The sequence below is a fragment of the Neltuma alba genome, unplaced genomic scaffold, assembly GCF_004799145.2.
Source record: "Neltuma alba isolate B1F8T4 unplaced genomic scaffold, ASM479914v2 tig00007157_pilon, whole genome shotgun sequence".
NCBI classification, from domain to species: domain Eukaryota; kingdom Viridiplantae; phylum Streptophyta; class Magnoliopsida; order Fabales; family Fabaceae; genus Neltuma; species Neltuma alba.
In genome coordinates, this window is record NW_021634693.1 from 80,344 (window position 1) to 101,367 (window position 21,024).

The window sequence follows — 21,024 nt, forward strand, 5'->3', positions numbered from 1 at the left end:
TCCCATGGTTCTTTTCTCTTTCTTCTTTGGATATCGGAACATCATCATATTATTATTCACTGACCAGAATGTGAGAAGAATAGATAGATTACTCACGCGTAAACATTACTACAATGTATTGCAGAACTAAACCATCATTTCTGCAGCAGCATAATTTGCACTGTACGATCAGTGATTTGTTTCGCAGATTTATTCTATGCTTTTATCTAGTTTTAGAGTGTTTGACACTAATAAATATGATAACAATATTTTAAACATTTTAGAATAGTGCTTTTTTTCCCCCCCTTGATTCTTGATTCTTCATCCTTGCTTTCATACTTCAGCCAAATGAGAGAGACGGGATCTTCATGCTTGCATGAACAATAAACCAAGAAAATTTTTTTTTAGAAAGAACCTCTTCATAGATTAATGGATTGACTCAGATAAGCAGCTCTAGCTAATTGAAACATGAATAAATGTCTAACGCATTGTTAAAATTTGACTCGCTTGTTTATTTACTGAAAGCTAAATATGATCTCCAATCTAAAACCAAAAAGTTTACACTCAATAGTCAAAACATTTTGCAGGATAAATGTCTACAAAATGTTATCCTGGGCATTGAGGCCTCACCTAATTGCTGCCTTCAAACCTTCAAACCAGTGTGCCTACAGATTCAAACTCATTCCCCCCCACCCCCCCCCACACACCCCCCCCCCCTCCCAAAATTAAAAAAAAAACAAAAAAAAACACCCTCTGTGAAGTTGCATCTATCACGGTATTGCTAGCCCTTCGAGTCCCGTATTTGCATTTTCAATTCATAAAAATGAAATACAGAGGACCATTTTTCTTGAGACTGCTTTTGCAGAAAATTTATTTTTATCAAGAAAGTAATCATAAAAAGAAGATAGAAGGAATCTCCATGGATGCTTCACTCAAACAGCAAATGCCCTTTATGCCCATCACGTCGCTTTTTCTCCTTATCCATGTGAGTAAGAATAATGCCATATTATCCTCAACAAAAGTGAACAAAACTCACTCTCCTTTTGTTCAACTAAAGTGAAATTCTTAGTCTCTATTGTACAACAAAATTTATCAGCACAGTCTCACTACACACTGATATCTGAGTTATGTTTCAATCCTCGCTAGAAATTGTTAAAGAAGAAGAAGAAGAAGAAGCAGATATTCTGATACCAAATTATGCGCTCAAAAATTCCGCTTTCCAGCCTTTATTTACTTTCTCAATGAACTCTTCCACTCTTCTCCTTAGCTCATCATCATCATCTTGTTCCTCTTGTATTTCTTCTTCTACCTCTACCTCTAAATCTTCCTCATTGCTGCAATCATCAGCTGCTTCCTCCTCTTTCTTCTGATCTTTTGACATTGCCCTGCCTTCTTCCTTCTGGGATATTCCCTTAGAATTTTCTTCTGGTTTGTGAGTTTTTGCTTGGGTTCCGGCCATATAGACAGGAATCTCACTTTCTCGATCAAAACTCAGCCTGGGCTTCAGGTCCATCAAGATTATCACTATGATCAGATTGCAGAAACAGAAGATGAAACCAGAGCTTGAAGCAGCTTGAGTGAATAACTCCAATATAGAATAGACCAACATGGTTTTGAATTTGATGATCAGTGAGGGAAGAAGAGACTGAGAAGACAGACTACAACAAGAGTGAGAATTTGGAGAAGCTTTTGGGGAGTATTTAAGGTCCTGTTTGGATAGACACCAACGTGGCAAGAACACTTTCTTGGAGCATAGATTAATGATGGTGAGGTGTAGTGGGAAAGCTATTGCAACAAAATGCCCTTTTTTCTGGGTTTAATTATTGAAGAATAATTAATAAAGTGTACATGGGAAGTTTCTGCCAAAGCGTATGTTGGGGGTTTTTTAATTTTTTGTTTAATCAAAAGTCGTATTGTACCTTTGAGGAAGCTCACATGGAACTTTCTTCATTTCTCACTCACAGCCTTGTGTCACCAATTTGACATCACCCGCCAAAGACTTTCATGTGAGTTCTCATCATTCCCCATATTGTCCAAATTGGGTGGGTCCTACCTTGATATTTCATACAAAATTTAAGAAATAAATTTTATTATTATAGACTTACTATAAATTTGGTGTTTTATATTAATATTAATATTGTTGTTGATTCCACCATCAACAACTTAATATTCCATCGCCAACCACATAAACATTTATAGATAGGACGGTTGGTTAGCGAGCCTTTCAGCTTTATTTTGGGTCATTTTGTACATTAAATAATAAGTTAGTGAGTTTTTAAATACATCTTCATTATTTCACATACTAGGGCAATAGCAATAATGGGGTGATTATCTAATCTTGCAAGTGCGTAATAAAGAAGTTATTTAGAAGTCTTCTTTATTAATATTTAGGGTTCATATAATTTGTTGTCCTTCAACTTTGTCTTTATTTTGATTTTAATCCCTTAAGTTTTAAACCATAGATTTTGGTTCCTCAAAGAGTAAAATGGTTCAAATTTTTATTGAATTATATGAACCAATGTTTTAAATTAAAAAAAACCCGAGGGATAAAAAACTTATGGTTTAAAATTTCAGGAAAGCCAAAATGAAGAAAAACTTGTAGGACCAAAATTTATACTAATCCTAATATTTATACTAAAATTGGATGGATAGACGCTTGCGTGATTAGTTCATATATAATTTATCAATATATATTTCTGTACGCAAAGGGGAAGTTTTCTTTCATATTCAACTATAATCTTTTTTTATCTTAAATTTATAATTTTTTTTTAAAACTATGTCTATTAATTACATAGGTTAAAGGGGGTATTTTCAATGACTAATTTAACTACTTTTATTAATCTTTGTAAATTAGTTGCATGACTTATATATTTAGAATGGGAAGAAGTATTTATTCTTCTGATTCTTAATATAGGAGCCAATTAAAGAGTTGATATTAATCCTCTATATAAAACCTATTTTACATGTTCATTAATTTTTTCTCAAATTAACCCTATTGATATTCTTCTAACAATAATCTAGTAGGAGAAGGAGAGAGGAAATTAAAGAAGATATTTAAAGTATTTTAAAAAAAATATATCATACTAACTAATTTAACTAGTATTGTTAATTTATTCAAATTAGTTAATTAATCTAGTATTAAATATTGGAGGAGTATTTTATTAAAAATCCTTTATCTCCTCCAAAGAGCATTAGTGGATTTGTTGTCTCTTGAAAAAGAAGAGGGGGTGAAAAACAAAACGATTCAGGCACATTGTGCTGTTGAATTTCTACTTAGTAAAGAAGGAACGGTGAAAATTTGGACAGCTAGCAATTCAATGAAAGCGACCACAACCTAATTCTGCAACCAAACAAAACCTTTTATTTTTGTGTTAGAAATTGTGATGTTTGCGTTGAAAATATCGCATTTGATGCTCATGTCTTGTCTTCTTATTGTTTGAGCTTATCTACTCATCAACTTAATTAAGCAAAAATCACATTTAATTACACAAATTTTATCGTTTTTAAACCAAATGATGTTAAAAAAATTATAATCCATATAAATAATTTTTCAATACTTCTGTTTTATTGTATGAATAATGACTATCTTTTTTATTTAGACTGCACATCATTAATTACTTTGAGTTGGCAAAAGAATATAATTATTTTGAATTTTGTTGACTGTCTTCCATATGTGTATGGGTTTTACTCTAGTTCTTAAACAGTCAAAGTTATTGTTAGATTTTATAGAAATTATTAATAGTTTTTAAAATAATTAGATGAGTTACCCTACTTTACAAAACAAATAATCTACTTTCATTAATGATGCATTGACAAATTACATTGACTTTGACATATACATCATACATTTCAGCGTTTATAAATAATACCATCCACGGTTCTAATTATAAAACTTTTTTTATATACTATAAACGAGATCTTATAATTAAAATCAGAAATAGTATTAACATACTATTAATTTGTTGGCAAAACAAAAAGTGACGCACTATTACTTTTATATTAATACTAATTAGTACTGGTATTTATTTAAGAAAATTTCGAAGTCTACTAAACATTATAACGTTTTTGACATTTCATAAATATTTTAAAAATTAGTAACTAGTCCTATACTCTTGAATTTTATTTAAAGTATAAATTCTAAGATTGGTTCCCATATCATTATACAATACTATTTCTATACATATACTAGAATAATATCACTTTCGGTCCTAATTATAAGATCTCGTTTATAATTTGTAAATAGGTTCTTATAATTAAGACAGAAGGTAGTATATGAAATAAGATTCGATTAGGATTACAATGAATCCACCTCAAATTCAGAATTGTGCAGATTCATCATACCTTATACACTTGATATTAAAATTGGACTACTCTATATATACGTTATTATAAGTATGGAGATTAAATAATATTCATATTAAAGAAATATTATTTGCTAATTAATTATTGAAATATATTTCAGGTTCAAAGTTACATATTTTTAATATATTAAATTAAGAACGGTCCAAATCATAGCATTTCGAAGAACCAGCTAAGAAATTCAGGGAACAATTCTAAATTAAATGATTAAATAATAATATTAATAGTAGTAGTAGTAGAAACCAACCAAATAATAATATTTGCTAATTAATTCTTGCTTCATGCTGTCCACCATGATTAAAATACACCGACCCATCCCCCCAATAGTTGACTTTTTCCCACTTTGAATGGTTGACATCTAACCCCTTTGAAAAGTGAAGCTAGATTTTTTAAAAGATTAAATGTTTTTCTGAGTTTACTCGGATTAATTATGACTTAGATATCATCTAATATTTCAAAGTATCTTTTTACCAGCATTCATTATTTTAAGTTAATTTTTAATACATTCAGTATCTTTAAATATTTTTTTTCGTGGCAACCTAGTATTGAGAGTAATTTTTTTATATACGATCCTTAATATAATAGTTAGTTGACTAATTTGAGTATATTAAGAAAACTAATCAAATTAGTTATTTGTAATAAATATGTATTTTCTTTCCTAAAATATCCTTGTTAATTAAGCATATTGTTTAGAGCTATTATTATTACAAGGACTACTTTTAAAAAAAATATATATAAGAGACAAAATTGATTGGAATTTTATATTTAAAACTAAAATAAAAGTCAAACAAACTTTTTATATTAAGGAATAGAAGTAATATCTAACACCTTAGAATATTTTTCTAATACTCCTTCCGTTCCTTATTATAAGAGACATTTGGTGCTTATAGCATGTTCCTATATTGTTACTAAAAAAAATACTTTAACGATAGTTACATTAAAACTTAATTCATGATACTGATTACTATTTAAAAATATTTGAGGGTGTTGAATTCCACTTAACCCTTCAAATATAGAATAATCATGTATTAAATAATACTACCGGTCCTTAACATAAAAGACTAAGATAATTATTAAGTTAGTTATTTGTAATAAATAGATCTTTTTTTTAAATACTCTCATAATCAAATATCATTTGATAAAACATTTGAAATATGCAACTACTATGAGAATTATCTTGAAAAAAATAGACAAATATGAGAGACAAAATGGATTAAAATTTTATATTTAAAACTAAATTAAAAATCAAACTAGCTTTTATATTAAGGACCAGAAGAAGTACATTAGTTTTGGTTAAAACTACACAAGACCTGCCTTGAAAGTATGATAATATTTCTATTTAAAATTTTTCATTGGCATATATATAATTAAAATTAACAGTTTATTTTGTTATTATTAAATATTTATTGATATTTTCAAATAGATCATTATAGCTTTATTTTCAAAATTATTGCCCATTCTCTTAACAACTAAGATATCAATATATATAATAAAATGTATAGCTAGTTCTTACCAAAAAAAAAAATGTATAGCTAGTTACTTTATTCTTAAGTTATCAGAGTAGTATAATTTATTATTCATACTTTGTAAAATATTACCTCCAGTCCTTAATATAAGATCCTGTTTGGCTTTTATTTTGATCTTAAATATAAGACCCCAATCTCCTTTGTCTCTTATATTTTTTTTTTCCAAAGTAACCCTTCTAACAATAATATTTCTAGTTAATATACTTGATTAGTAAAGATATTTTAGGAAAGACAACACCTATTTAGGACAAATAACTAACACAACTTATTTTCTTAATCTCTTCAAATTAATCAACTGGCTCTTATAATTAGGACCGGAAGTAGTATACACGAAAAAATGTCAAAGTACTCATACATAGCTCATTGTTTAAGAAGAAAACGAATATTTTGGTTCTCGCATTTTGATCTCAATTTTCAAAGTTGGTCCCTGCACTTCCATCAATTTTCAACGCGGTCACCATAGTTATCTTTTATTAAAAAAAAAGTTCGACATACTTCAATTTTGTTTCATCAAAAAATGGAAAAACCTAACGTCACGTGCGCCGATGTTATCAATGAGATTGGGCTACCGTCGCAGCCCGTAGTAGTATAGTAATTCAACAAACCCATTCATCAGCCCAATACTTGAGCCCATAAATCATAATATGTTGATGATGTGGGCTTCGCTTTTGGCCCATTATTAAATGGAAGATAAGGATTATGGGCTTGTTTGGTTCTGTTTTTCGTTTTTTAATCTCAAAAAAAATTTATAAAATTATTTTTAAAAACAAATTTTGAAAAAAAAATATTGCTTTAAAAAATTATATTTGAAAATAAACATACTTCATAGTAAAGTTTTGATGAGAACTCAAGCCCTCACATGGAGAAAAAGCCATCGGGTAGAGGAGAAAAAGTTTCCTAATTTTCTCCAAAAAAAAAAAATTAAGAAGTGCAAGGGGGGAAAAAAGAAAAATTGTTTTGGTATTTTTAGTTTTTAAAAACTGATTCCTGTTTTTTTTGTTTTAAATGCATTTAGCTTAAAAAAATAGCCAAACAAGTTTTTTTTAAGCTTTTAAAAGCAAAAAATTATCTTCAAAACAAGAAAACAAACAAGACCTATATTTTTATTGTTTGGTTTTTATTAAAAAAAAAATAAGAAGAACGGAAAGGAGTATAATGAAATTAAACAAAACACGTAAGCTATTTTTTACATCATTTCATTCTACCTATTCATAAAACTCTAAGCTTGACCTTACAAAAAAAGAAACTATGGATTCATATTCATAGATTATATATAATGTGTGATTATTTTTTTTTTAACACAAGCTCATCGAAGGCCAGCCGGAACAAATTTCAGTGCTCATCACTTTGATAAGCACTCTAAACTCATCAGATCTTATTGACCATTTATATCTAATTTGAATGATCTAGATTTAAATTTTTTAATTAATTATTTTTAAATAAAAAATATTTATTTAAAAGGATGATAGTTAAGATATTATCTCTATTTTGAATTCTATACCTATTAAAATAATTATTTTAAATAAATAAAAATTAAAAAATTAAATCTGGACCATCTAAATCAAATATGAACAGTTTAAATCTAATGAGTTTAAAGTGCTCATCAAAGTAATAAGTATCAAAACTAATTCCCCTTACCATTGTGTGGTAGTTTGTCTCATCTTGGGTAAGACCCTCTCTTGAACAGTCTTGGGTGGTGAGAGGTTCTCCCTCATCACCAGGCAAGCATCTTTCATAGTGTCCTCCTCCTCAGTTTCGGTCAGGGGTGGAGGCATTCGTTTTGGTGTGTTGTTCTTAGTCTTGTTTCTTATTTTTTTAAGCTTTTGACAATAGTATTTTGTGTCTTTGCGACAATAAACAGATTTGAGGGTCTTGATAGCAATGGGTTCCAATAGGCGACTTCGATTCACAATTTTGGGGGATGGTTTTTGATGACCATAGTTTTACATTTTGGAGGTTTAAAATCTTAGAAGACTTTAGTAGTTTGTTGGTGGTGGCAAGTCTAAAGCTTATGTATTCGCTATGCAGCCAAACAGTGAGGACATCTCCTTCTCATTCTTTGTTTTTCTTGCTAGTGTTTGTGAACCCTTTGCTTTCATGCATTCTACTCATGGAGTTGGAGGCTCTCCTTCAACTTGATGGGTTGGTTTCTCACTGATAAAAACAGCCAGTCCTTTAGGGTAGTTTCTTTGAGCCTCCAACCCTTACAATGGCTTGGTTGCCGGCTATGGCATTTCTCTACCCACAAATTCCGATGAAGGGATGTTGATGATGTTGGCATCTTTGGAGGGGCTGCTCCCTCTTTTCTTTTGCTAGGTTTAGGTTTTTTTGGCTAAAGCATAAGTATCTTCTTATTGGAGGTAATTCTATTCGAGGTATTGTCGAGCACTAAATGTGGACACTTCTTGTAGTGGGGATTCGAATCTTGGTTCGCCACATTATGAAGTACTAGCCCCTTCCACTAGACCCAACCCCTATTGGTAGGGTAGAGTAACAGGTGGGTTGGGTAGCTCGTCCCCTAGCCCGTAGCCCGCCCGTTTTAGGTTGCATGGGTATGGGCAGCCCATACTCGTAATGAATCAATTTAAGTCCGTCCTAAATGGGCTAGGAATTAATGGGCAGGTTAAAATGGGTTACGGGAAACCCATTTAGAACCTAAAAAATCTAGAACCTATTCAAACTTAAAGGCAGACAAATGTTATCTTATACTCCTTCAAAGAAAAAAAAAACTCCCACAAAATGTTAAAAGATCAACCAAACAATTACCATAACCATAACTTGAAGCCAAATTTCAAATTCAGAACCAAAAATGATAGAAAAATTCATAGCAAAAAAATTTGTGAAAGTGCAAAGGATAGATTAAAGATGATGAAGTGGATAAAAAAAATTCATAGCAAAAATCACAACTACCTTAGAGCCACCAACAATAACTGTTAGAGGAATAGATTTAAATTGAGTGAATTGCAGAACAAGAACTTTCAAGAGCCAAAAGTGACGACGACGTGAGATAAAGCAGTGGAGGAGAGAGGCGAATCAAAAAATGGTGATGGGTAGAAAGAACATACATGACGGTGATGGGTATTGAGTGGAGAGGTCAGGCCAAATGGAGAAATGAGGAAACGACGGTTTTGTTATGATTTCCTTTTTAATTTTAAGTTTATATAGAAGTTGGAAAAACAATCATCTAATTTCAAGACATGGGAATCAAACTTGGAAACAAGCAAACAATTTGAGTAACATGATATGGCCACTAAACCAAGGCTTGTTATTGTTTTGGATGTGGAAAACATAATATATTATAATAAAAGTAATACATACAAACACATATAATTATATGTAGGCGAGCACGGACAGCCCGTTGGTATGCCCGTAGCGCGCTTGTTTATTCTACCAACCTACCTCTTTAAGCCCGCCCATTTTGTATATTTTTTGGGCAGGCTTAAACGGCAAAAAAAATTATGGGTCACCAGCGAGTCTAGCGGGTTACGGGTCATTTACTTAGTCCTACTTGTTGGTGTTAGGTTTAGATTTGATTAGGGTTTTATTGGACTGTTTGGATATCTGGGCCTATTCTCTGTGTACTGTTTACTTGTTTAATTTGGGCTTAGTGTTTTTTTCTTTGTTGTTCTTAGTGAAAAAACTATTTTCCAGGTTAAAAAAAAAAAGAAAAGAAAGGCCAGCCTTTAAAATCATGCTAACCAATTTTTCTAGCTTTAAAATTGGATTGTCATCCTATTCAAATTTTCTTAAGGACATCCAATGACTTTTTGAATTTAGAACCCAAAGGCATTTGAAAATAAAATAGGGAAATTTTTTTAAAAAAATTCTTCATGATCTTGTTTTAAGAAATATAAATAAATTTTGCTGAATAATTATTATCATTAATCATTATAACATAATAAATATTAGCAGAGTCATAGAGATGACACATCATGGCCAAGCTAGGAAAATAAGAAAACTATGAAGCAAGTAAAAAAAAAAAGTCAGAAAAATACACAAGAGGCAAAACTAAAATTTGTCTTTGAAACCTTTTTTTTTTTTTGGGACCGTGTCAAATCAATTAAACCATGCCCAGCGCCCACAACATGGAAATACCCCTTTTGAATAAGCCACCTTTCTTGGACCCATAAATCACATTTTGGCTGATTGCAGGTCTTACATGTGTGTGACCAGTAGCGCTTGCCAGATGAGAAAATATCACATTAACGTTTTTAGTATTATCGTATTCAAATATATTTTCTGAAAAATAATAAATGAAGAATATAGTGGGACATTTATGTTAAACATTTAATTTATAAATAAAAAAAAAATATTTTCTCTACCTTATAAATAAAATCAAAGAATTGTATTTATAAAGATCAAATGACCCTGCTTTCTTTTCTTCGGCTTCTTTTTGTTTTTCCTTTTTAATAACAGGTCTTACTTTCTAGAAGGAGTTGGAATGGATACAAAATAAATGTAGTCCCTATATTGTATTAGTATAAATTTATGAATAGTTGGGTCTTTTTAGGTTCTTATAAAATATATAGTAATTACACCAAATTCAATAAAATATGTAGAAATGAACAATACAAATGAGAAATATTGATTATTTAACTTGAAAAAAACAACATTATTTATTTAAGATGTAGAATTTGACCGAGGAAACAAATTAATGTTGTGAAACGTGTCAACTAGAGGGAGAGAATGCATACACCTAAAGTGCCAGGTAATTCATGAACCAATTCTATGCATATGGAAATCAAAATAAAGTCTTGAACCCAGAAAAAACCACAGCTTTCCACAAAAAACCAGCAAAAGAAAAATGAGAATTACACACAGACCAGAAGAAAAAGTTGAAATATTTAGTAGCGAACATCCAAGTGAATATCATCGATATTAGTTTTCATGAAAGAAGAATCAGATGACGCATTTTTCATGAAAAAAATTGCTGGCAAAGAGATTAGATGATGGTTTGTCTTTTCATATGCATATCTTCCCTACAAATATCGCTAACATTCAGCTCTCTGGAGGCTTCAGACACCACATCAAACTCGCGGTTGTTCATCAGCCAAACCACAACTCCAGTTTCGAGAGGTAGCTTCCAGTCATATATATTACCAATATGCATAAGCAAGATGTATAAATCCAAGAAAGTAATGCACAAGATCTCTGAGATATTATTATGTCTTAAACTACGTCTCCGAACTACCAATGTTTCGTGGCTAACACACATACCTAGTGAGCACATTTTTATGAATGTTGATGGGGCCAGGAGTCTTAAGGACATGAGGAAACTCATATAGGGAATATAGATTGAATCCAAGAACTCCTCACTTGAAATCAGCAAAAAGGATTCTGTGTATTTGAAAAGAACTCTTGGTTATAGTATTTTATATAAGAGGTGCGAAAGCTTTGTGTTAAGTGGATTTATTGATACAAATTGGGTTGGAGGTACAAATGATCGACACTCAACTTTTAGTTATTATTTCATTGTATCAGAGCCAAATTTCGATCTTAGGATCCTATGAGTTATGGACCCACCATGCTTCCACGGTACCACTCTGATACCATAAAACAATAGAGGAAATGATAAAAGGCAAAAAAAAAAAACATAAAAAATTGAGAATATCTTTGGGAATGCATAACTGGAATTTCTATATGTCAAAACAATTTCAACATGGTCCTATATAATATAGGGCCACGAAACTACTTCCCAGACTTTTCTCCAACTATCCCGATATCTCTCAAGCATTCCACATTATTTAACAATGACAATTAAATAAGGCAAGATAACAAGAAACTACCTATAAACATGACCCACTAATGTGAACAAGCCTCACATGACTGATCTGATAAACTATTTAGATAAAATAAATAAACAAAGAAACCAAAATATTAGGAGCATAACATTGGAGACACCATGTCCTTTTTTAAAAAAGTGGAATTAAACATTTGTGATTACTTTTCGACATTAAATACAAACCGTGGTATATATGATTTTCAGAATGCCCTCCTCTTCTTTCTTCCAAGAAAATGGCTTCGTCGTCTTGTCGTTCCTTGATCACTTGCATATCAAGAAGAAACTAGAGGTTTTCTTTACAGTTTATCCTCAGGATTTGTGAAGCAAAAACTAGCAGAAGAATAACAAGATTCAATAATTAGCAATATGACTTTTAAAGACTCATTGCCGTCTTTGTTGTGAGAATACAGGCAGAGTCGGGAGCAAGGAGACGTTGGTCAAGGCGTCACTTTATGGTTATTGTGAGGAGCCTACTAAACTAACTATGTAGCAAAAATAGTTAAGATGATACGACTAATCTATCAACTTGCAACTTCGTTCCTCCCTTTCTATTTTGTTATTTTGTTTTGCTTCCCTCTTTGTTTAACTGGGTTGCTTCTTTCTTCTCATCAAATAATGGAAGAGTTTGTTCTGTGGCTAAAATATTATAATTGATATCATGAATCATGATCAAGATTTTAAAGTAGTTATAACATTTTAATTATTAATTTACTCATACCCCAGACTAATATGCAATGGTAAATTCTAGTATTCTTGACTTGAGGGTATGTTCCCCACTCTATAAAGAGAAATGAAAAGAAAAAATTAGATGAAATGAAATATTTATTTTTTCTATTGTTACAATTTAAAGAACATAATAAAATAGATAATATTATTGAAGAAAGATAATACAAGCATAGTAAATCTTGCGCATAAAAAAAAGATTGCGCAACCTTTTCCCGTCTTTGTATCGACGTATGTGTCTTGCGTCATTCAAATATATAGAAAGAAAATCATTAGCATGAAAAGAAGTATTAGTGGATCTATTATAATTTGAGATCTCAGCTAATATTCCTATCCACTGAAAAGGGAAACAAGAAGGAAAATCAATAAATGCTGTATCGATAAAAACAGAAAACAAACTGAAGGGACAAGAAAATACTCCTATGATAACTTATTATTCAGAAAAAAAGAATGTTTATTTCACCGTAAAAACAAGGGATATCCTGAAAGACTGCAACTAAAGGAAAAAATCTATATAAAATATAAATAAAGAATGAGATAGAACTCAGAGATTAGATGATAGCAATATTTCTCCATTTTTTTCCTTATAGTTTTGTAGAACTTCAGGTCTTGATGGATCGAGCCATTTTAATTGAGGTTTCTAAAATGTGGAAAATTTGACCTTTCTAATTAACATGTCATCTCTCTCACGGGGTACTTTTGGTGGCTTTTAAGTTTATTATGTTTTTGCATTGCGCAGAGAATTTAGACCCTTTAACATGCAGCGACGTTGTTTTCAAGTTTGTTTTATAATAATGACATAGAATGAGCTTCATCGCTTGCACTCCATTATTCTCTTCTCGAGATAAGCAACTCGGTTGTATCTGTGTAAATGGAAACTGCTTTGAATGAACGACGTGTTACGACAAGCACAGTACTACAACCATGGGCTCCAAGTGATTTACGTACTCATCCTTGTAGAGAAGAAAGATTGTTGCAGAGAATGGAAAGCTGTATAAAGAAACGTGGAAACTCTCGATTCTATCACATTTTTCAAGACCAGCTACAAACAAACTTCATCGATTTCTAAACATATCTACACAAGGTTTTGGGTTCATACTCAAAGATGCAGATGCTAATATATGGTATTGGTCGCTTTGAACTTGAATCACGGTAGAAGACATCTAGGTTGCAGCTTAGTCTTGCATTATTCATGCAAACAGATTTCAAATGGATTGGAAATATACTAGTATTTGACCCTATTCTTTCTGCAGCTGACTGGTGAATATTAGAAGCTCCTGGCTGTTCTGTCTTATGCTTCAATGAAGATGGAACAAGGAAGGCTCTAGGGCCAACTTTATTCTTCATGCCACCTTGTGCTCTCCCCTTAATTATACAATAAGCTATTGCAAGCAAATCGGAATCCTGATCTGTTAAGTGAAGTTGTCATATTAGAATGTGGGTCCAAATCATCTGAGGCCTATTTGGACTGCTAACAGATTTACGGTTGAATTCACAATGAGGACAGATCATCGTTCTTTATCTTTTCTTCAACATTTGAATTGGATCTTCATTCTTCAACCTTGAGCCACAATTTATGAATGATCTTCCCTATAATAATGATATATGGATTCTGCAGGCCATAGGAAGGAAAATAGATGAACAAACTGATCCTTGTAGAGAAGAAACATTGATACAAGAAAGAGAAAGATGCATCAACAAGTTGGAATAGAGCTCTCAATTCTATTGTAATTTTCAGGACAGGCTAGAAACTCCACCCATTTCTAAACATTTTCAAAGGGTGATGGGATCAGAATTGATGAAAATGGTAATAATTTATGATAATGCATGGTAGCATTGAATTGAATGAGAATTCAAGACTGCATCCTAGTCTTGCAATATTGATGAAAAAGTCATTTCGAATGGATGGGAGATATACAAGTATTTAGTCCTTTTATTTCTGCAACTGAATGCCGAGTTTTAAAAGCTTCTGGATGTAGTGTTTTATCACTCGATGAATAGAGGAGATCATGGTAGGCTTTAAAGACAACTATGTTCTTGCCAGATTATTACTGTACAAAGCCATATAACCACTTGGTAAAAGCTAATTGGAAACTTGGTCTATTACGTAATATTGTCTTATATATGTGGAAATACCTTGGAAAATAGTTATGCTAAGGAGGATTCATATATGGATGTGGGGTACACAATGATGTATAATGGGGCTGCTCGAAGCTTTGTGAAGAACTTCAGAAACGGTTCCGTTTCTGCTGGCTACTTTTTGGGCTTTGTTAGGGAAGCAGAATTGCAATTTATGAATGAATCCTTAGAAAAGGGATGCTATATATCATTATTAGCATAAACATTTGTTGTAAAATCTTTTTTTTTTTGGTTATACCTTTAACTAAGTAAGTATGAGCTGAAATTTATGTGACTTGAATAATCAGCATATAGCAATTCGTTGATATTCAATTTTGATGTTGGACTTTTTAGACCCACTTGCCACTCTAAAAGTAACAGTACTGAAGTGAAGCACTAGGGCCTCTTACCTAAACATGTGTTATTTTGACTGTTAATTGATTGAAAAAATTACAAAAATAAAAGCCTCAAAAAATTACTAATAATGATTCTAGGAAAGAAATTAATGCATACTAACTTAAAATTACAGATTGATGTTAAGAGATGCTTATTGCCCAAATAAAGCACACAATTAATATTTTAATTTTTAATCAACTACTTTGAGAGGCCAATAAGGGTTTATTGGATCATTTTTGTTAGCAACAACACTAGGAAGTAATATAATTTAAAAAATATTATATTTGTTTTAATGATATCTTACTAAAATATTATACTAAAAAATTTGATTTTTGATATGACTTTTTGTCATCACGAAAAATATAAAAATCACCGTTAAAAAGTTATTGTCCTAACTATAGTTATAACAAGTTTTCCATGGTCATAATAAGAATTGCCTCAAAAGTGTATTTTAACATTATCACTGCAAGTAAAAAAAATCATCGTTAAAGATTACTTTTAAGGAAGAATTACAATGAGGTTCCAAACAAGAAAAACAATTGAAAAACAAGTGTATTGGAATTTTTTAGTAATTATTTCTCTTCTAAGAGACTTGTTTGTAATTCTCCCTACTTTCAATCCCAACAACTTTTTTTGTTTGTTACAAGGGGCGGGATTGAACCCGCACGCACACACTCCACACACACGCATGCCACTCGACCAAATGGCAGGTGGTTAATCCCAACAATTTATCACCACTAAAAGTTGTCTTTGAGAAAGAAAAGGCTTATTACCAGTCAAATGTCACCTCACTACCAGTTAATCAGCATTAGCGGCCCGCCACCGCCACATCATCCACTGATCATGATGAGGAAAGGCTGCCATTTTCACAAGAAATGGGTGAACATGATTTTGTACACTCAAATCCAAATCAACTGGCTATGCCCACAACATGGAAATGCACCTTTTGAAGTTTAAACAAACCACCCTTCTTGGACTCACAGGTCATGGTAATGATCAGAAACAATTAACCCAAACCATTGGAAGGGTTCATGTTTCCAAAACTGGGTGCGCCCATATCACCTCTTTTCATGACAGGTTCCCTACGAAATTCCAATTTTGCCCTTCTCTGCGCTCCGTGAAATTCCAGTTTTGTTCCTCTTTTTTTCCATGCCTGGTATATTCCTTTCGATATGCTTCATGCGCTTCAGGCTTTTCGGGCCCCCGGTCTCTCGTATCGCCCAAGTAAGAAATCTCAACCGCTCAATATCCGCTCTTGTTCATCACGACCAACGGCTGAGGTTCAACCACCCGTGTGAGGCTGCCACGTGTTACCTGTCTATATATACAAATCGCGCATCGTCATTTTCTCTTGTATAAGCGTTCGGAAGAACCGAGTGGTGTGAGTCTGTGGGAGCGTGCGATTTCTCCGAGAGATCTAACAATGACAACGATCAAGATTGTGAAGGCTCGCCAGATATTCGACAGCCGTGGTAATCCCACCGTCGAGGTGTGTTTCATCTGCTAATGTCGTGTTTAGTTTCTGTTTGAGCGCTGAGAAATCGCGTGGAACTTTTTCAAAAATGTCGATGAGCCTTCTTCGTACTATGCCTTGAATGATATATCAGTTAGCTTGATTTAGTGTTGAGAGTAATTTAAGAGTACGCGAACTTCTGTGACTGTTTTTTTAGGTTGTTCTATATTGCATTCGGATTCGGTTATTATGTCATCATTTGTCAATCTCTGTGATATCTTAATGTGGCTTCTCTTGTCAGGTTGATGTCACTCTTACTGATGGAACCTTCGCCCGAGCTGCTGTGCCTAGCGGTGCTTCAACAGGTGAGCAATTGCTGTTTCGTGAAAAAAAATTAAAAAAAAATCTCAGAACTGATTGAGTGTGGGTGTGTTTGTTTTCTTTTCCACTTCTATTAGTCATCCTTCCTTCGCTGCGTAGTCGCTTTCATATACATTGATGTTACTCAGTCGCTTGGATTTCGCAGTGAATGCGTTTTTTTATTTTTTACACATTATTTATTCCCTTTTTCCTTAGTAGTTTTGGCTTTAGTAAAGGTCAGAATGTCGCTTCAGCTTCATCGATAGCATTTGCACAATGCGAAATGAGATCGGCTTATTGTAAACTATAAGCGTTGCGCATCATTTTTGCCTGTTATTTTAATACCTACTAGTCATGAGTTGGAGGTTTTAAATGCAATGAGCCCTAACTCGGTTTGCCTTTCGCTGAAGGTGTCTATGAAGCTCTAGAATTGAGGGATGGGGGTTCAGACTACCTTGGAAAAGGCGTTTCAAAGGTATTTGATGTTTTGTATTTTTTACGACAATAATTTTGCACCATGGCATTTAAATTTTAAAATCAGTTGCGTTTAGATAGCCCCTTGCTACATCCCCTTTCCTTTTTTTCTTTCAACATGTGCTGTTACATTTTCACTGTGTACGTGTGGATGGGGAGTTTTTTTTTTTTTTTTTTGGGGGGGGGGGATTTCGTGGATGAACTGGATCTGCTCATGAATTCTGAAAATTGCCTTGGTTCAGGCCGTGGAGAATGTGAACGCAATTATAGGACCTGCTTTGGTTGGCAAGGTAGTATGCGACACTTGTTATTGCTTATTGATTGAATCTCATTAGGCGTTAAATGATAAACTGTTATTCTTTTCTGCATTTATAGGACCCGACCAAGCAGGCTGAAATTGACAATTACATGGTACAACAACTTGATGGAACGGTGAATGAGTGGGGATGGTGCAAGCAGAAGGTGTTACTGTGTTCTATTTTGTTTCTTGAGATTGTGACACCTTATTTAGTTTTATTAAGCTTCTATTGAATTGTTTTGGTTTTCATTATTTTTTTCTCCATTTCAGCTTGGAGCCAATGCTATTTTGGCAGTATCACTGGCTGTTTGTAAGGCAGGTGCTTTGGTGAAGAAGATTCCTCTCTACCAGGTACGCTAGACCTAAATAATTATAGTTCTTAATTTCAATGTGATTATTGTATTTGCTTTATGATGGTACGGTTTCAATTTTTGACATTTCAGCACATCGCCAATCTGGCTGGAAATAAAACTTTGGTTCTTCCCGTACCTTCATTCAATGTTATCAATGGAGGTTCGCATGCTGGCAACAAATTGGCAATGCAGGTACGTTGTGAGCTTGCTTCAAATGGATAAGGATCTTTTCCAATTCAAATACTCACTCATCGTGGCCTCTTTTGTAGGAATTTATGATTCTCCCTGTTGGTGCTTCTTCCTTCAAGGAAGCTATGAAGATGGGGGTTGAAGTATATCATCACCTGAAGGTGAGTATTCTCCCTTTTTCTTAATTTACTGTTTCACCTGTTATTTTAAAATTTTAAATTTAATAACAAATGAAAGGAATAAAAAGGTATTTGCATTGGCGATGTAGGTGAGTGTCCTCCAATTTGTTGCAGTGGTGTCATTGATAAATATATTATGCTGTATTATATGTTGCAGGCTGTAATAAAGAAGAAGTATGGTCAAGATGCTACCAATGTTGGTGATGAAGGTGGCTTTGCTCCAAATATCCAGGTCCTTTCTCCTTGTTTTTGGCAGGCTAGGCATTGTTTAGAAAATAGCCTATGGTTTGATCATTTCGTCTAGCCTGAGGTGTGAGGCCCATATTTTCCTTGCATATCAAGGATACTTTTATGTGACATGATAATTAACATGTATAAAAAATGATTAGCTCGGAAGAAGATATCTTGTACCTCCGTTATGGTTTTTAACTTTGAACTCGCTATGACATATATTTGATTTACAGGAAAACAAAGAGGGTCTTGAGCTGCTGAAGACTGCCATTGCAAAAGCTGGATACACTGGAAAGGTAAGGCTTTCATCTGCTGAATCTGTTTTGGCATCTTAGGTTATGGCTGACAATTTCTTGTCCTCGCAGGTTGTAATTGGGATGGATGTTGCTGCTTCAGAATTTTATAGCAACAATGACAAAACTTATGACTTGAATTTTAAGGAAGAGGTAGGAAAAACTTTTTCCAATTTGTTTTTGATTTGATATCCAATTTATCTCGTTTAAACAATCGTGGGCTAAGTTGGTTTCTTTTAAGTAGCTATCAGTTGGTTTGAAGTTTAGCGTCTATGCTTTGAAGAAACATAAGTGTGATAATTCTAAATGGTAGGGTTACAGTCACCAAATTAACTGAGTTATAATTGCATTATTGCAGAATAATGATGGGTCCCAGAAAATATCAGGAGACAGCTTGAAGAATGTGTACAAATCATTCGTAACAGACTACCCAATTGTGTCCATTGAGGATCCATTTGATGAGGATGATTGGGAGCATTATGCAAAGTTAACAGGTGAAGTTGGCCAGCAAGTGCAAATCGTTGGTGATGATCTTCTGGTCACAAACCCAAAGGTACTGCAATTGTGCTTTGCAATCTCAAGAGTTTTGTTTTGGAAATGTAACATCTTGACATTACTCTGTCCATTGTTGCTGCTACAGCGTGTGGAGAAAGCAATTAAGGAGAAGGCTTGCAATGCCCTGTTGTTGAAGGTAAGTTAGCTTTTTGCCTTTTGTTTCTAACGGTGGTTTTTGGGATCACCTTAGAGTTGACAGTGCAATGATGGTTTAATGTAGTTTTTCTTAAAAAGAACAAAAAGAAATATCTAGTTCTGCACTTGTTCTGAGATTCTATATCAATTCTGAAGAATTTATTTCTGTTCATTTACCAGGTGAATCAAATTGGTAGTGTAACCGAGAGTATTGAAGCTGTGAAAATGTCTAAACGAGCTGGATGGGGTGTTATGGCTAGCCACAGGAGGTATTACATGCTCTAACTCCCTTTCCATTCCCTTTTATGTACTGTCTATGATATTTTCTCAAGTCTTACTCTTTGCAAGTGCATGTTCATGTAATTTGTCTTGTTGATTGCAGTGGGGAAACTGAGGATACTTTCATTGCTGACCTCTCAGTTGGCTTGGCAACGGTAAATTGTCAGATGCTTTTTCTTCAGTTAATCACACATACTTGTTGCTTGTGTGTTATGTTTGCATGTCGTAATTTAGTATGTACATTGTGCACTATTGCCCAATTTTGTTTTAACTACCTAATTTAAGGTTGAAATCAATTACCCCGATCTTGTGTTGATTGAAAAATTTGACTTTTCTTCTCTTCTGCTATTCTGAGGTTGAAACCAATCTTTGTCTTGCTTTTCGAAGGACAAATGGGTTTTTAACTTTTTGCTCATGTCTGGTCATATTCTCTATTATCGAAAAACAGGGACAGATCAAGACTGGAGCTCCTTGCCGGTCAGAAAGGCTTGCTAAGTACAACCAGGTAAAACTTGTGCCATCCTTACTTTTTTGTGTATCTGATCTAGTGTTTTGGCATGTTAGATGAACTGAGGGCTGTTTGGTGAACGGGAAAGGGAAGACTCCCATGAACATGAAAAGCTTTTTCCCCCCCCCAACAAAGCCACTTATTTTCCTCACATTTTCGCTTTCTTTCTTCCAATAACTTCTCTACATACCGAACGCATCCTAAATGGATATGCTTGAATACCATGAATAGCTGAGATTTGTTCCCCCTTAGAAACCATTTTATACGCTAGTTGGCTTGGAGACCTAACTCAAGTGTTTGGGGCTTTTAATAATTCATCTGTTCTTTACCACGGACTCCTTCCATCGGGAGCAAAGTGATAGAAATATTTAGGCGAACTTACATGTGTTGTATATGGAATGCATTTCCACGTCACTGATCTGTTTGAAATGGGTTACAGCTTCTGAGGATTGAGGAGGAACTTGGTTCAGCAGCAGTCTATGCTGGGTCTAAATTCAGAGCCCCAGTGGAACCGTACTAAGGTTTTTGAAGTGGCGTTTGAATAAGATTCAAGAGTTTTGTCATCAGAGAAGCGTTTACTTAGTTGAATTTTGTGTAACTGAAACATATTATAGTTGTGCTTAAACCCTTGGAATGAGATATGAGGATTTACTTAGTTGAATTTTGTGTAACTGAAGCATATTGCAGTTGTGCTTAAACCCTTGGAATGAGATGTATGGTATCATCTTCGGTGTTCCCCAGCCAACACCATCCATGAGGCCATGAATTATACTTCTGCTTCACGCGAACGGTAACCGCTAAATTGTCTTCGAATGTGTTGCCCTGATGCTTTTT

The 21,024-nt window shown here is 33.4% G+C and overlaps 1 protein-coding gene across 2 annotated transcripts; it reads left to right on the forward strand.

The window, feature by feature from the left end:
- Positions 1 to 16,224: 16,224 nt before the first annotated feature.
- Positions 16,225 to 20,935, forward strand: LOC114751917 (enolase). 2 transcript variants are annotated; one of them, XR_003740784.1, is made up of 18 exons: positions 16,225 to 16,372; positions 16,638 to 16,701; positions 17,107 to 17,171; positions 17,413 to 17,460; positions 17,546 to 17,632; positions 17,739 to 17,819; positions 17,912 to 18,013; positions 18,091 to 18,171; positions 18,347 to 18,421; positions 18,654 to 18,716; positions 18,786 to 18,866; positions 19,072 to 19,266; positions 19,354 to 19,404; positions 19,584 to 19,672; positions 19,786 to 19,837; positions 20,131 to 20,187; positions 20,630 to 20,772; positions 20,847 to 20,935. XR_003740784.1 is itself a non-coding variant. In XM_028940615.1 (17 exons), the coding sequence occupies exons 1-17, from the start codon at positions 16,307 to 16,309 to the stop codon at positions 20,708 to 20,710; spliced, it is 1,338 nt and encodes a 445-aa protein (XP_028796448.1). In that variant the 5' UTR covers positions 16,225 to 16,306; the 3' UTR covers positions 20,711 to 20,935. The 2 variants fall into 2 exon arrangements, 1 of the variants encoding a protein (XP_028796448.1); XM_028940615.1 differs by having other exon boundaries at positions 20,630 to 20,935.
- The last annotated feature ends 89 nt before the right edge of the window (positions 20,936 to 21,024 follow it).